Genomic DNA, 16,266 nt, shown 5'->3' with positions numbered 1-16,266 from the left:
CTGTGCTTCACATGCATATCGGAAAAAGTATTTACTATATTCATAACCTATTTGACCTCAGAATGCTTCATGTGCATACCTGAAACAGTGTTTACTGCATTTCTAACATTCAGACCTGATTGTGGGCCATGTGCTTATCTGGAAAAGTGCTGATTAAGTTCCTAAGGTCAGGATCATAGTACATGTCCTGAAAAGCACCCCACTACCCCAAGAAAGTTGATATCTCATGACTCACTTATGGGATTATTGCCATTGTAATCTATTTTGATCAGGATAATGAGTATTGATCAAGTAGCTGCCTCCATTGCCTGCACAGTAATTATGATTTATGATGCTTTTGGTCTAAGATCTGCTTGCTGTTACAGATTCATGGTCATGATCGAGGGCTGTGTAATATGTTGTCTTGTAATTCCAGAATACAAAATTAGAGTACAAGAATGACAATCTATGTGGAACATTTCTGACTTATGATGCTTTTTGTCTAAGATATATATATTCATATTATAGATGCATATTTTTATATAATCCTGCGTGGAGCCTCATTTACGGTGTATTTATTGTGCCACTGGTGTGAGTGTGTTGTGCAAATGCTTTACACTTGACCTTTGGGGATAAGCCTGACTGCTCTGTGCCAAGCTACCAGAGTAAGCACAGGTTATCTTTGGTGTGTAACTTACTTGGCCTGACTAGAGTGGTGGGTTCTGCCTGGCTTAGCTGCATACCCTAGCCAACCAACAACCTCATTGCTGACAGAGGCCATGATCTGAATGGGCATGCCGGACCATTTAATGAAGTTTTACCTTGATAGTGGAACTTGAAGACGCCAGGTGCTGTGGAGTGATAACTCTGAAAGTGAATAAGGATTTGGTTGGTTGGACTCCGGATCACTTGCCCCTCTACCATCAGGGACTCATTGGCCAAGACAACTGGCTTGTCACCACCTAACCCCTCCACCGTCAGAGAGTCATCCTTCGTCAGGTTCAAGCTTTGCACCTGAAGCATTTAAAACAAAAAATATAATCTTTGAAATCAGCACATGATTTACCATGCAGGGGCACAGAACGCGGAGGTTTGCTATAGTGCTATAAAAGTCTTCCTCTCTCATGCTTGCTGGCTCTATGTTATATTTTCACATCATTCCATCTGCTGTGCTTCCACCACAACAACAAATTGCCCTCACCCAATCTGTCCTATTTAGGCAAACTGCAGCCAACATGCACTCCGAAGGGCGTCAAGGAACCCAGTGCAAATCAGGGTGCAGCTTGACCACCAGGGGTATGACGTGTTAAATAAATAATTCCACTGAACCACTCAGAAATTGCTTTGGGCATTGCAAGAGAAGGGGAGCGCTGTATAAATACCAAAACAATACAATAAAATAATACCATGTTCGAGGTCTGTAGATGCCTTTGCCATTCTAATGCAAACTGAAAGACTTGCCAGGCAACTGAAGAGGGGCATAGAGAATAGGGCAGACAAGGAAGCCATAAGGGAGATGGGAAATTGGAACATTCTGCTATGTTATGTTGTTTATGGATGCCATCCTCAATGTCACTTGAAACTTGTTCAGTATGGACACTGAGGCCCAGATTTACTAAGGATTTGCATTGTCCTTGTGTCATGAAAGTCGCAGCAAGGCAACACAAGTCCTAAAGTAATATTTACTAAGCTACGCAAGGCAGCGACTAGCACTGTGTTCCATTACACTTAGGTGTTCCGTGGTTGGAGCATGGGTGTTCCCATGCATCTACCCATGGAATCTGACACAATTCCAGATTTACTAAAATCAGTAAACCTGGGATTGTGCCAAAATGGTATACTTACCACATAGAGGTGTAACAAGGAGAAATATATTTATTTCTTCTTGTAATTTCTCCTGCATCCTGCAGCACATATAGAAAGAGGAAAAGCCTCTAAAGATTGTTTTTGTGCAAGGAGGTGTCTCTTGTGTGAAACATTAGTAAATCTGGCCCTAGATGCTTAAGAGAGGGCATAATTAGGAAGGAAGTAACCCTAAAGGCTATTGTTGAGGACAGAGGACAAACGGGGGCGCTTTGGGAGAAAAACAGAGATAAGGGAGGGAGGGTTCTTTCAAAAGTATTAAATAAAACAAAAATGTGAGACAGCAGCATTTCTAGTTAACCCCATGACTGCGTGTGGTGGCCAGAGGCAGTCATATGCACACCCTCCCTGGTGCGTCTGATGGCCACTGGGTGTCACCAGGGAGGGCTTAAAAGAATTCTCCAGTGCTAAGCATCATAGAATTCTCCAAAGCAACCTCCCCCCAATGGGGGGAAATGCAGAATCATGCAAGGACTACCATTGAGCCTTGTGTGATCTATTCCTGTTGCTGGCACTAGGCGTAGGAACACCAGTGAAGTAGAGTTTTTATTGGGACAAGTGGGGGAACGCTGGGTGGTAGATATTTGTGGATCCCTGCATAGTCTTGTAATTTACACCTCAAAATGCAAAGAGAAATTGTGTTTTATTCAAGGTTTCTTGTTTGCAGGCTATTCTGGGTAAGAAATCTTGTGTGGAAAATGTGACTTTTAGATAAATATGAGGTTTGAGGGGATTCTGAGAAGGACAGTTTGTGGGACACACACAAGCCACACCTCCCTGAACTCCCCCGGGTGTCTAGTTTTCAGAAATGTCTGGGTTTGGTAGGTTTTGGTAGATGGCCGCTGAGCCCGCAACTAAAAACGCAAGTAACTGCCTTGCAAAACCAGTTTGTTTAGTCATAGATGACTTTGATGTCTCTACAATACGTTTTGGGCCATGTCTTGTCATGGGTACTTGATCTACCTATAAAAGTGAGGTACCATTCTTATCAGGAGGCATGGGGGAATGCTGGGTTCCAAGAAGTTTGTGGCTTCCTGCAGATTCCAGAACTTTTCATCACAGAACTGTTTGAGGCTTGCAAGGGATTTTGGGTAAAAAAAAGGTGTAGAGAGCTACCCAAGTCAGCACACCGTGGGTGCTGCTAGATGTCTACTTTTAAAAAATGTACAGGTTGGCTAGGTTTTCCTAGGTGATGGCTGAGCTAGGGTCCAAAATCTCAAGCTACCAACATTAGAAAAAAGGGTCCGTTTTAGGAGGAAAAATGTGCTGTGTCCATGTTACGTTTTGGACAGTTTCCTGTAGTGGGCACTAGGTCTACCCACACAAGTGAGGAACCAATTTTATTGGGAGACTTTGGGGAATGCTGGGAGGAAGGCCGTTTGTGGCTCCCTGTAGATTCCAGACCTTTTTGTCACAGAAATGTGAGGAAAATGCATTTTTTCAGTTAAAGTTTGAAGTTTGCAAAGGGTTCTGGGTCGAAAAACGCAGTGACATCCACACAAGTCAGCACACTTTAGATACCCCTAGATATCTAGTTTAAAAAAATGTACAGGTTAGCTAGGGTTCCTAGGTGCCGGCTGAGCTATATTCCAAAATGTTAAGCTACCCACATTGGAGAAAAAGGTTCAGTTGTCAGTGGAAAAATGAGTTGCGTACATGTTGGGTTTTGGGCCATTTCCTGTCATGGGCACTAGGTCTACCCACACAAGTGAGGTACCATTTTTATCTAAAAATCTGGGAAAATGCCAAGTGGAAGGAAGTTTGTGGCTCCCCCCAGATTCCAGAATTTTTCATCACAGAATTGTGAGGATTTCTTTTGGTCACAGTTTGAGGGTTGCAAAGGATTCTGGGTCAAAAAAAGTAGAGAGTGCCATGCAAGGCAGCCCACTCTGGATTCCCGTAGGTGTCTAGTTTTATAAAATGTACTGGCTGACCAGTTTTCTCTGGGGACCGGCTGAGCTAGGGTCCAAAATCTCAAGCTGCCCACATTGGGAAAAAAGGGTCCGTTTTCAATGGAATAATGCACTGCATCAATGTTGCAGTTGAGCCATTTCCTGTCATGGGCACCAGGTCCATCCACACAAGTGAGGTACCACTTTTATCGTGTGAATTGTGGGAGCATAGAATAGTAGAACATTTGTTATCACCTTTTAGATTTCGCTGCATTTGTGCCTTTTGAATGTAAGCCAGTGTGTAAGAAAGTTGACATTTTGAAAAATACCCTCCAAAACATATGCTAGTAAGGGTACCCACAAATTCAGAGATGTAGAAATAATCACCGCTCATAAGCTCCATATCTTGTGCCCATTTCAAAAGTACATATGCTTCCTTGATACCCAATTTACACTCTGCCTATTTCGGTATAACAATGGGTCTATACTCAGTACTCAATGAAAAACCATTGTACGGTGCAGCTCAGGTGTTGGCTCTGGTTAACTTGCGTTCTTGGAAATCCTACAAACCCTCTTGCTTTTATCAATCGGCCATTGTGACAAAAAGTTATAGATGAAAATGTTGTCACAAATGCTCAATTTTTCCTACCCATTTTCAATGTTTATTTCAACAGTAATTTTTCTTGGAAAATCCGTGAGGGATCTACACATATGACCTCTTGCTGAATTGGGAATTTTGCTTTAGTTTTCAGAAATCTATAGCTTTTCTGGATCACCCATGGGTTTCACACTGGTATCCACCACAAACTGGAAGTAGATTGAGAGTACAAAAAAATAGGGAAAATAGGCTACCCCTTAGAAAAATGCCAAAACTGTGGTACAAAATTATGTTTTTTAATTCAGCCCTCCATGTTCCTGAAAGCTGGGAAGATGGTGACTTTAGTACAAAAAATAGGTACCATTTTTAGAGAAAAAAACTGACACTTTTATCTGGAGCACTTTTTCCATATTTTTCTAAGAAAAAACTAAACTTTTTGCTATATTTTGCCTATTTTCTTGGTCCCCTCCACAAACCCTGGGAACCTTTACAATTGCCAGGATGTTGGAAAAAAGGACTCAAATTTGGTGTGAATAACTTATGTGGAAAAACTGTTATGCAGCCTTAAGCGTGAACTATCCCAATTAGCCAAACTGGCTTGTGGGGGGGAAGCCCAACATCTAAGGAGTTAAAGATATTGGGTACTCCTTTCAAACATGGAAGGTAGATTATTCATGTCCAGGAGCAGTATGTGACTGTTTTCCTCTTCCCGCCATCCTTCTAGTAATATACACACACTCTTCTAAAAGGCCCCTTTAAATCTCTGCACTGCTTTCTGTTTATTTCCCCTGAAGTTGCATTCTGCCTAATGATTTAGTAGTGGCAGATCTTATTTGGCACTCTACTCAATTAGTTTTAGCATAGTGATGTTTGTGCACCACTAAAGGAACATTTTTGTAGTTTTATTACAGTAAATGACTACCGGGCACAAGGATAAGCTACCTTCTCTTGTGTTTGATTTAATAAACTATATGTGTGTATAACAACAACTCAGGCCATCCAGAGGGGTTCACACGACAAATGACTTACCTCTTAGCTCACTTTTGGCATTGTCAAGGTGGGAGGTGTCATGAATGTTTCTACGTTCATTTTTTTTTAAACTATCACTTTTTAAAATACTTCTCAATGCACTGACATAATTTGATGTACTAAAGTGAAACCCTTGTGCATGTCAATGAACTGACATTTTTTGCATGTTGAAGAGTCCCTCACCTTTTGAATTTCTTCCATGCACTAGACTGGATCCAGAAACTTGAAATAGCTCTGCAGCACTGACAGCTGGTGCCAAGACTCTGATCTGACATCATGTGGTACCCAAAATACGATCTCACAAAGCCCAATACGGTGCCACCCAGGGATATCATTGTCAGATCCCTGCCCTTTTTTTGACTCCCTCAGAAACTTAGACAAGGCTGATGAAATTTGACATAAATTGCAGTGTGCCAAGACTAATCTGGGACCGCATTATAAAGAACATGATTGTTCCTCAGAATGGGAAGGCCACGATGATCAGTAAAGAGTCTGTAGGCAGACAGAGTAGCTGCTAAAAGTAAGTAACTTGTTCTTGTGATGATTACTTCTATCTGTTAATTCTTCACTTCTTGAATCAATACCGCAACACTACCTTCCATGTTGTGTGTCTGAGGAGACGGTCCAACCAGGAAGCCTTGCAACACAAAGCTGACAAAATGGTTATCTCTGCAGCCTTTAGGGTTGAGGCAATAATGTCTGCAAAAGAAATGGACTAAAGCCCATGTTTCAGCCTGGAGAGGAACATTCATGGACCCTGGTGCGCGTTGGAGGCTCCTTCTTGACAAAAACATAGCAAATGTTGATGCACAGCATGATCCAGTAGGAAATGATTCACTTCTGAATAGCCATGGCTTTCTTTGGACCAGCATAAATAAGGAAAAGCTGATCACCAAACCGGTACTTGTGGGGCTTTTAAAAGTAAAAACTGAGGTACTTGTGAGGATTCAGGCAGTGAAGTCCCTTCTCTTTGCTGGGATAAGCATGTGGGATGAATGTTGGTAAAGTGATGCACTAAACTTAGTGACACAGGGTAACCTCCATCAGAAGGAAAGAATCCTTAGTCCCAAGGAGCTGTTTGTCTTGAACAAATGTGATAAAATGAGTACTAACAGACATAACCTGCAGCTCGCTAACATGCCAAGCTGAAGTAATGAAAACAACAAAACAGTTTCCAAGGAAAGCAGCTGCAGAGACAACAGAGCATGTGTTTGAAAGGTGAACCCATCAAGAATGTGAGCACCCAGTTAAGGCCCCACTAAAGGATGACACAGGGAGAAGGGGGAAACGAATGTTTCGACCCCTTCCATAATGAATAACAAAAGTAGACATAAACAATGAAAGATCATCTGGTAAACAAAGTAATAGCTGAAGGGGCCGACAAATAGAAAAACTTGTATGAAAATATATGCCTGCAAGTTGAAGGACACCATCCTGTCTTCCAGCTTCACAGCCAAGAGACCTGTGCATTGGAGAGCATCTTGAAATTCTCCTCGCAGAGGCAGGCATTGCCTTACTCAATATCTGTGAGGCCATGATTAGCCACTCAAAGTAGCTTTGTGGCGCCTCATAGATGGGTCTCTAATCTGCATTGCCGGAGCATCAAACAAAGTGACGCTCCTGGTGTGCATGGGGCATATAAATAAGCCCCTATGTTTTTAAACTGTCTGCACAAACTAATTAAAATGTGCTGGGTGTGTTTTTGTAGAGTTCACCACTTGCTTTCCTGCATTCCCACCTTGTTAACCATGGAAAGGCTTAATCAGATCCAAAGATATCCTCCTGCTGGGTCATGGATTGAACCGCCTTGAGGTTGCATTACAAGCAAACCCACAAACCTTTTAGCCTCCTTTTGCCTTTGCTTTAGCAGGACTGAGACCCCTCCAATGCTAATAATAGTGGGATGACAGTCAATCCCTGCCCACGTCTACTTGTGTCCTGGACTCACCTATCCACACACTCCTCCATCACTTACTCACCCATTCATACATCCATCTGCTCATCGACATATAGACACCAATCTGAAGATGCACATGAGTTAACCCACCCACACTCTCAACTTCTCATTCAACCATTCACACTTCTGATTACAAGTTCACCCCACCCCACACACCCCCATCTACAACGTACTCATACACATCCCTCCATCTACTGGGTTGTACATTCTCACTCCTCCATTCACTTACCCCTATTCACTTCCTCACCCATTAACCATTGTACGTATCGCCCATGTTCTTGCTCATCCATCCATACTCCACCATCCACTAACCACCCGCCTGTGATTGTCTTTAGTCTCCCAATCTTTAGTCTCCCAATCTTCAGAAGCGGACACAGCACTACAAACAGGGCCGGACTGGCAGCAGCGGGTGTTTTCCCAGCAGGCTGGGAGGGTGGGGCTGGTTTTGAAGTGGGGGAGGGGTTGTGTCTGGGGGCCGGTTTTGAAGAGGTGCTGCAATATCGCCCCCCAGTAACAAAAGCAGCAGTGCTTTGCGCTTTCAACCACCCCCCACCTGGGGGCTGTTCCAACAAAACTGCCATGGCAGCTTTGGGTTCCCAGTCCGGCCCTGACTACAAATGCGGTCTCCAGAATTAAAACCATAATGAAGGTCGAGCCTCTAAGAGTAGTAGTAATAACCAAGGTGAAGCATCAGAAACTAGACATATTACTCCAGACACGGCTTTAGGCACTTAACACAATATTCCAGATGGCCCCTTCAGAAATGGGGACATTATGATGAAGATTGCAAGTAGATGAGGGCACAGTCCTCCAGACGAGGACAGTCGAATTGGAAATGGCACTTCAGAGAAGAGTTCCAGAACTGAACACAAACCTTCAGACTAGGTCTTACAAGGTACAATTGCAATACTGCATATTTGTTTTAGTACATATCACTAGCTCTGCCCCTTCAGATTCCTCTTGCACTTCCTGCGGCCTTGTCTTATTTGTTTAGACACTTTGGGGTAATTTGGCATGGGAACTTGCTGCAGAGCAATGGAACAATGTGCACGCTGTGGCATGTTGCATCTGTGTGAAGGGAGTGTGCACTAATGCTGGCTACTACACAACTCAAAGTGTTTGATTAAACCTTTAACTACTGCTGGTTTTGCTTTGCAGATGTTGTTGTAAGGACAGTTTATATCACTGGTACCAGCTATGTGTCTGTGTGCTTGCTTGTGCGCATCTGCAGCAGTGAATGCTGTATGTGTGTTTGGGTGCGCGCCGGGCATTGTCCCAATAAGTGCAGTGATTTGCAGTTTATGAGAAAGGGCAGTTAGTGCTGTGTAGATGAGCTTACCGTGTTGCTGTCAGCTATATGCCTGTGCCATGTGCACGATGGAGGCTTGCACAAGATGCAGAAAGTGGTGCACGTGCAAGTTACAACTATTGTGCCTTTGATGTATGTCTAAAATGTCTGATATGCAGTCAGTGCTGTCCCAGTATTTGTAGAGGGTATTCTGTCTCCCTCTCAAATGGGCCTTTCTTGGACTCAGTCTCTCACACCTGCAGACTCATTGTCATGACAGCATGTGCCTCGCGCCCCGTCTCAATCCCACCTCTAAGCCTACATTCCCGCTCGTGCCTTCGGTCTCTCCAGGGCCGGCTTTAGCCCTGGTGGCGCCCTGTGCAACAATACTTTTTGGCACGCCCTCCCAATTATCTCCGATTCCCGCACTACCACCTGACAAAAGTGTCTTGCATCTCTCCATAGACCCTATCTCACATTCATTACCTCCCGTCCCTCCCTCGCCTTCCTTTCTACCAATGAGGCTCCCTACCTCCCCCTCCCCACCCCCACCACCTCCTGTTCTTTTTGTCTAGCCCAGCTAGACTTACCTTTCTCCTTCTCCTCCGCGGCGTGGCCTGGGGGGGCATCGGCTTGACTCTCGACGAGCGCGGAGCTCCTCGCAGAGAGTTCCCGGCGGTCGCGTCTTCTGGGGGCAGGCGGTGCTGCCTTTGGAGACGCGTCCTTGGAGTCGGCTGACAGAGTCGGTCGGCTCTATGGTGGCTGGGGCTGTGCTTCCGGATCTTTGGCTCGCGTTGATGGGCTGATGTGCCGGTTGTGTTTTTTGGCATTTTGGACGGTAGGACGGGCGTTTCTGCCCGTGTTTTTAGTAGGTTGGTGCTAATTGTTGCCTCTTTTTCATTTGCTGATATTGTTTTAGGTGGGGGGGGGGGCTTTCTCCATTATTTAATGGGTGCTGGGACCTCTGGCATGCATTTCTTGTTGGGATCATGTCGAAGGTTCCTTCAAAGCGACGCAGGATTGTTTCCTCTTCTTCTTCTTCAGGGGAGGATGTTGAGGTTCCCCTCTCCTCTCCTGGGGGTCGCCAGGTTGCGGTGGGGGCTCCTGCACCTCTCATGTCCAGGGAGGAGGTTCAGGACATGATTGAGGTGGCTGTGTCTCGTGCTCTGCAGGCTGGAGCATCCAGGCCTGGACGTTCTTCGGCTGCCCGGCCTTCAGGGGCTGCGGAGGGGTCCTCTTCATCAGATGATGACGCTCCTTCTACTTCTTCTGGTGGGAAATATGTCTCCAGGGAAGAGATGTGGGAGGTTCTGATGCATGTTCGGGACAATTTAGGTTTTCCTGTTTTTCAACCTACGAGGACTGATTCGCACTTGTTCCCTCAATATCAAACGCCTTTCATGTTTGCCATGCCTTTTCGGGGCCCTGTTAAGAATATGGTGCTCCGGGAGTGGAAGGATGTGGACAAGTCTTAGGTTCCGCGGTTCCTTAAGAAGCTGTACTTGCTGGAAGGGGAAGATGTGTTGCCACCCTCCGTTGAACTGGATTCCATTTTGGCAACTCTGATTGGGAAGACGGTGGTCAATCCGGAAGATTGTGTTCCTGCTGATGCCACTGACCGTAAGGTGGATTCTGGTCTAAAAAAGGCATTTGCGGCGGAGAATTTGGCCCTCAGAACGGGTATTTTTTCTGCTTATTCTGCACAATCTTTGGTGCAGGATTTTGACAAGCTGGTGGTTGCTGTTCAGGAGGGTTCGGAGTGTTCGGAACTGCTGGCTGTTATGGAACAACAGGCCAGGTTGCTGGTGGACATGTCTTCTGATGTTGTCTGTACTTCAGCTCTGGCGTCGGGAGCTTTGAATGGGGCTCGTAGGTCCCTCAGGTTAAGGATGTGGAAGGTGGATCCTGGGGAGAAGTCTGCTCTCCTGAGACTGCCTTTTGAGGGGCGCAATTTATTTGGAGATCAGTTGCCTTCCATGCTTTCGAAGGCTTTTAAGGAGAGGAAACACGCCTTGCCTTACAAAGGTGATTCTTCTTCTGGCAAGGGTTGGCAGAAGCATTCGCGGTCTTCTCCCAAAGTTGGTTCCAAATCTTTTTCTTTCAGGAAACGTCATTTTCAGCCCCGTTTTTCTCCTAAAAAGTCTGCTCCTTCGGGCGGGGAGGATTCAAGAAGGGGTCCTGACAATCATTGTGGGCCTGGCAAAGGGCCGGTTGGGGGACGGCTGAGGCACTTTCTTCCCGTTTGGCAGGAGAGTGTCAGCGATCGCTGGGTGCTGGACATTGTAAACAATGGCTACGCCATAGATTTTGACGTGGTACCTCCAGATACCGGGGTGCGTCCTACTCCACTGCCTGCGGACGGGGCCTAGAGGCAGGCGTTGTTGGAAGGGGTCCGGGACTTACTTCTCAAGGGGGCCATATCCCATGTTCCTGTGGGGGAGAGAGGTCTGGTCACTTATTCCATCTTGTTCCTGGTTCCAAAGGTGTCAGGGGGCTTTCGTCCTGTCCTCAATCTAAAGGGGGTGAATTCCTGGATCAAGACTGTACATTTCCGTATGCTTTCCATTCAGTCGATTTTTCCTCTGGTCAGTCCAGGGTATTTACTGTGGTCTCTGGATCTGCAGGATGCTTACCTGCATGTTCCAGTGGCTCTGTCTTCTCAGAGGTTCCTACGCTTTGGGGTGGGCCAGGACCATTTTCAGTTTTGTGTTCTGCCATTTGGCCTCAAGTCCTCTCCACGGATTTTCACCAAGGTGCTGGCCCCTCTGGTGGCTCTTCTACATTCCGAAGGGGTGTTTGTACATCCTTATTTGGACGATATTCTAATCCAAGCGCCCACTCAGGTTATGTTATAGAGGCATGTGGCCCGGGTTCTGTTGGTCCTGCAAAACCAGGGTTTTTTGGTCAACTGGGGGAAGTCAGATTTGGTCCCTTCCCAGGATCTGGTTTTTCTCGGGTCCAGATTTCTGACTCTTCAGGGCTTGGTGACTGTGTCGGAGAAGCGATTGGTGTGCCTCCAGTCACAGGTGTGGTCGATCCTGTCACAGACGGCTCCCAGAGCCCTTCAGTGGTTGCGTCTGCATGGTCATTTGGCATCTGTGATTTTTCTTGTGCCATGGGCACGTTTTCATCTTCTTTGCCTGGTGAACTGGTTTCTCGTCCGTTGGTCTCCGGGGTCGAGTTCTCTTCGGGCACGGATTCCTGTGTCGGGGTTTGTTCGCCGGGAGTTGGGTTGGTGGCTGGTGCCGGCTCATCTTCGTGTAGGGGTGTCTTTATCGCCTCCTCACCCGGTGGTAGTGACGACCTATGCCAGCCTCTCCGGTTGGGGGGCTTGGATGGGGTCGGCTCAGGTCCAGGGGTTTTGGTCGCCCCTGGAGGCCAGACGTTCCTCGAATTGGCGGGAGTTGAAGGCGGTGCTTCTGGCTCTGATTCATTTTCAGGACTCCCTGAAAGGTTTAGCGGTTCTTATTCGGGCAGACAACTTGGTGACCAAAGCTTACGTGAACCGGCAGGGAGGGACCAGGTCTCAGGCACTGTTCCGCTTTGCGAGAACATTTTTTGTTTGGGCACAAAGGTGGGTTCTTTCCCTACGAGCCACCTACATTCAGGGGGTGGTCAATGTTCGGGCGGATCTTCTGAGCCGGGTCATTCCTTCGTCTCAGCTTTTCTCCCTCCGGTTGTCTCTGTTTCGTCACCTGGTTCGCCTGTGTTGGATGTGTTTGCCTCTCCAGAGAATGCGAAAGTCAGTCGCTTTTGCTCCCAGTTTCGTTGTCCTCAGGCTTGGGCGGTGGACGGGATGTGGTGTCCTTGGCCTCAGGATCTTTTGTATGCGTTCCCGCCCTTCCAGTTGCTCCGTGCGTTTCTGTTGAGGGTACCTCTTTTGAAGGCCAGGGTTCTCTTGATCGCGCCCCATTGGCCAAGGGCAAATTGTTTTCCATTGCTTCGGTTGATGGCTTCAGATCACGTGTGGACTCTTCCTCTCTGTCCCTCACCTCTGGAGTTTCCTTGCCTTCCGATGGGATAGTTGAGGCGGTTGCACTTGACGGCCTGGAAGTTGAACGAAGGGGTTTGACGTGCTTAGGGGTTCCGGTAGCTTTGAGTTCTACTTTACTGGCTTCGCGGCGTCGTTCCCCTTTAATGTCTTATGGTCGGCAGTGGAAGGTTTTTTCTTCCTGGTGTTTCCGGCATAGGTTAGATCCTACGTCTGCTTCTCTGTTTGAGGTGATGCAGTTTTTACAGGATGGGGCCCAGTTGGGTTTGTCTGTGGCTTCCCTGCGGGTGCAGTGGGCTGCGATTCAGGCTTTTAGAGTTCCATGGCGTAATCTGTCTGATGACGGTCATTTGATGCCTCGGTTTTTCCAGGGTCTTCTTAACTTGCTTCCTCGTCCGGTGCGGTCCTTTCCTTCCTAGGATCTTTCTTTGGTGTTGGATGCTTTGACTGTTCCTCCCTTTGAACCTCTAGATTCCTGTGACTTGCGTCATCTTTCTTTGAAAACTTTTTTTCTGGTGGCCAATTACTTCAGCCCGTCATTTGGGGGAGTTGGGGGCCTTGGCCTGCTCTTTTCCTTTTTGTAAGATTTTTCCGGTTCGGGTGGTGCTTATACCGGTTCCTTCGTTTGTTCCCAAAGTGAATTTGTCTTTTCATGCTCGCCAGGAGGTTATCCTTCCTTCTTTTTGTCCGAGCCTTCCTCGGATGAGGAGGTTCGGTTGCATTCATTGGATGTGCGTCGGGCTTTGTTGGAGTATCTACGGGTGGTTGCTCCTTTCCGGAAAGGTGATTCTCTGTTTGTGAATTTCCGTCTGGCTCGAAAAGGGGAGAAGCCGTCCACTGCTTCCTTCAGTCGGTGGGTTCGCTCTCTGATTTTGATGGCTTATTCTTTGAAAGGGGTGGTTCCGCCCCAAGGTATTCAGAGCCGTTCTACCGGGGGTATGGCTGCTACGGTGGCGGAACTACAGGGCGCTTCTGTGGTGGAAATTTGCAGGGCCGCTACTTGGGCCTCACCTTCGACCTTTGTTCGTCATTACAGACTGGCGGACTTGGGCAGTTTGGAGTCGGTATTGGGTCACCGTGTCTTGTCCTCTATGATGTAATAGGAGGGTGGTTGTTCGGTGTCCTTTGTTGGCTGTGATTAAACTTGTTGCAACTCAGTGTCCGTCTCCTGTTTTCTCTTGCTATGTCTCATTGGTAGAAAGGAAGGCGAGGGAGGGACGGGAGGTAATGCGTCCATTACTTACGTTAATGGCATTACTCCTAGTCCTACTCCCTCGCCTTCCTTTCAGTTCCCTCCCGCCCTCCCGGTACGGGCCGCCTGAGTTGCTGCTTGGGCTTATTTTTGTACAGGAGGTGGTGGGGTGGGGGGGGTTTAAGGGGAAGGGAGGGGTCTAGGGGGAGGCAGGGAGCCTCATTGGTAGAAAGGAAGGCGAAGGAGTAGGACTAGGAGTAATGCCATTAACGTAAGTAATGGACGCATTTCATTTGCTTTAAAGATCTGTGTTGTGTATTTAAATTCACAACACAAGTGTAATGATTTGTAGGTTTTTATTCCAGAAAAGAAAGCAGTACACGACCTTCGCGTCAGCCCATCTCGGAGTCACAGTATAACTACTGTGCCCCGAAAGCTCCACCAGAATGTCATATGTGTTGTACTACAACATTCAATTTTAAAACATAACACGGTGGACAGGCTGGTTTTACTAATCCACTCAGCTATCCACATAAAATACAGATCTGTTGTTTACAGCAAGTATATTAACCCTCTGTGCTACTTTATGGCAACTGCCGTCCTCACACACCTACGGTCACCCGCCTAGCACATCATATTAATTATCCCTTTGCCTGAGGGTTTCTCGGCCTAACCCCCTTTACTCGCTTACCTGCACCTCGATGCCGTAGCCCAGGTAGACGGTGATGCTGTAAGTACAGTCCAGGCCTCCGTAGTATGCAGTGCCAGAATAGTCCGGAGACTCGATGTACCCCTCTGGATCCGTGATGTTATTATTACAGAGAACTGAAGAGAATGCAGAAGAACAAGCACATTTTAACGTTTCCTCTAGAACAGTGGACTCAACTCTTCGGAAACAGTACTGTCTCCTAAGGAACTGCACTCTGACACTTGGCACAGTACATCCTCTCTGTGTAAAGCACTGTCTCCCTTTCCTCCACCAGGCACTATACAATGTTCATAGACACCAGACTGTTTCCCTTGAATTGATACAAGTGAGCAGTACTGCCTCTCTAGACGGAGTACTGTCTCTTTTGAGAAAATACTACCTCCTCTGGCATAGAACTCTGTCCTTAGAGACTGCACTGTCTTCACTGTCATCTTATTTTCTCCCTGGGCACTTCCCATCTCCCTAGGTACACTACTGGACGCAGTGCCATCTCCCATTGCATAACGTTTTCCCAAGACAGAGTGCTGTCTCCCCTGTTCTTGAGATCATCGGGTACTTTTGTCCTCTGCATAGTACTATCGTCTGCTACACAACATCCTATTACTTTGCCAAGTACTGTCCATTTCTCCACATACTGTCTCATTTGACACCACACAGTCTCATTATGAAAAGTACTATATGCCTGGGCACAGCATGTCCTCATGAAGCTGTTTAAGGTAGCTTTGGCACAGTGCAGCCTTGCTGATCACCTGCTGGTTCTCTTGGCACACTACTATGTCATTTGGCACAGTTTTGCACCATGGGCACTGCACGTCTTTACTAGTCACAGTGCAGTCTCGGTAGGCAATAGGAAGACTGGGCACAGAATTATCTCCCTACACACGCTAGTGCCTCTTTACCTACAGATTATGGCACACTCTTTCAGTTATTTGCATAAGAAAGAATCTGTTTAAGACTACATGCATGTTCCCAGCCTCAGATTGTGGCCTGTTCTACCCCCAGTACTGTGGTCATGAACTGATGAGTGAGACCGGGGTAGAGTCAGGTGGCTTCCACTGCTCTCCATATGGAGGGGAGTGTAATGATAATTTCAACATTCCACTGTTTGTTTTGTCTCTGCTAGTTTACTGGTGTGGCCACAGGTTGAATTTGCAGCAGAACTGACTGTCACTCTTACCTGGGGTGTGCACTGTGGTGATGGTGGTGGTGGTGATCAGAGTGGTGGTGGTTTCCTCGTCAGCCTCTGGGATGAAACTGGTTGGCCCCGCCCGTCCATCGGTTGGTGCCTCCGCCTCCCGGGGTGGGCCCGGTGGTAGGGATCCTGCCGGCCTCCAGTGGGACATATCTGACTCCGCTGCTGCTGAGCGTGGTACAGTTGGTGTCACTGCAGTGACTGGTGGCGTGGTCAGGAAGTCAGCTGGTGGAGAGGTGACAACATCGTCAGACGACTGCCCATCTGGTATCGCAGGAGCCATCACTACTGTGGTCAGGATACTGGCTATGTCTGTTCCAGCCACCGCCGGCCTCCGGTACACAGGAACTGCTTGCGTGGGGTTTGTGGTAGTGCCTGCAAGACAGCAAAGTGACATTAGTTTTAGTGCATCAGTCCCTTTAGACACAAGCATCACCTCTCTCCTTCTCTCTCACTAGCTCTTGTGTGTTGTAGATTTTTTCCATCACTAGCCCATCCTTCATCATTCTTTTCCACTCACATTTTCTTCTGTCTTGCTTTTCACTTCCATTTTTCATGGTGTTCTTTTTAACTCCC

At 47.0% G+C, this 16,266-nt stretch overlaps 1 protein-coding gene across 1 annotated transcript in view; it reads right to left on the bottom strand.

The window, feature by feature from the left end:
* Positions 1-16,266, bottom strand: part of SEZ6L2 (seizure related 6 homolog like 2) — a 217,059-nt gene that overhangs the window by 114,306 nt on the left and 86,487 nt on the right. The window contains exons 3-5 of the mRNA XM_069244112.1: positions 15,676-16,065; positions 14,481-14,614; positions 801-993 (exon numbers count right to left, since the gene is read on the bottom strand). Coding sequence (XP_069100213.1) covers positions 801-993; positions 14,481-14,614; positions 15,676-16,065 — 717 coding nt within the window. The remainder of the gene's footprint in view (positions 1-800; positions 994-14,480; positions 14,615-15,675; positions 16,066-16,266) is intronic.

The sequence above is a fragment of the Pleurodeles waltl genome, chromosome 7 (assembly GCF_031143425.1).
Source record: "Pleurodeles waltl isolate 20211129_DDA chromosome 7, aPleWal1.hap1.20221129, whole genome shotgun sequence".
Taxonomy (NCBI): Eukaryota; Metazoa; Chordata; class Amphibia; order Caudata; family Salamandridae; genus Pleurodeles; species Pleurodeles waltl.
The sequence above is the reverse complement of the archived record's forward strand: the minus strand, read 5'-3'. Positions and strand labels throughout refer to the sequence as shown.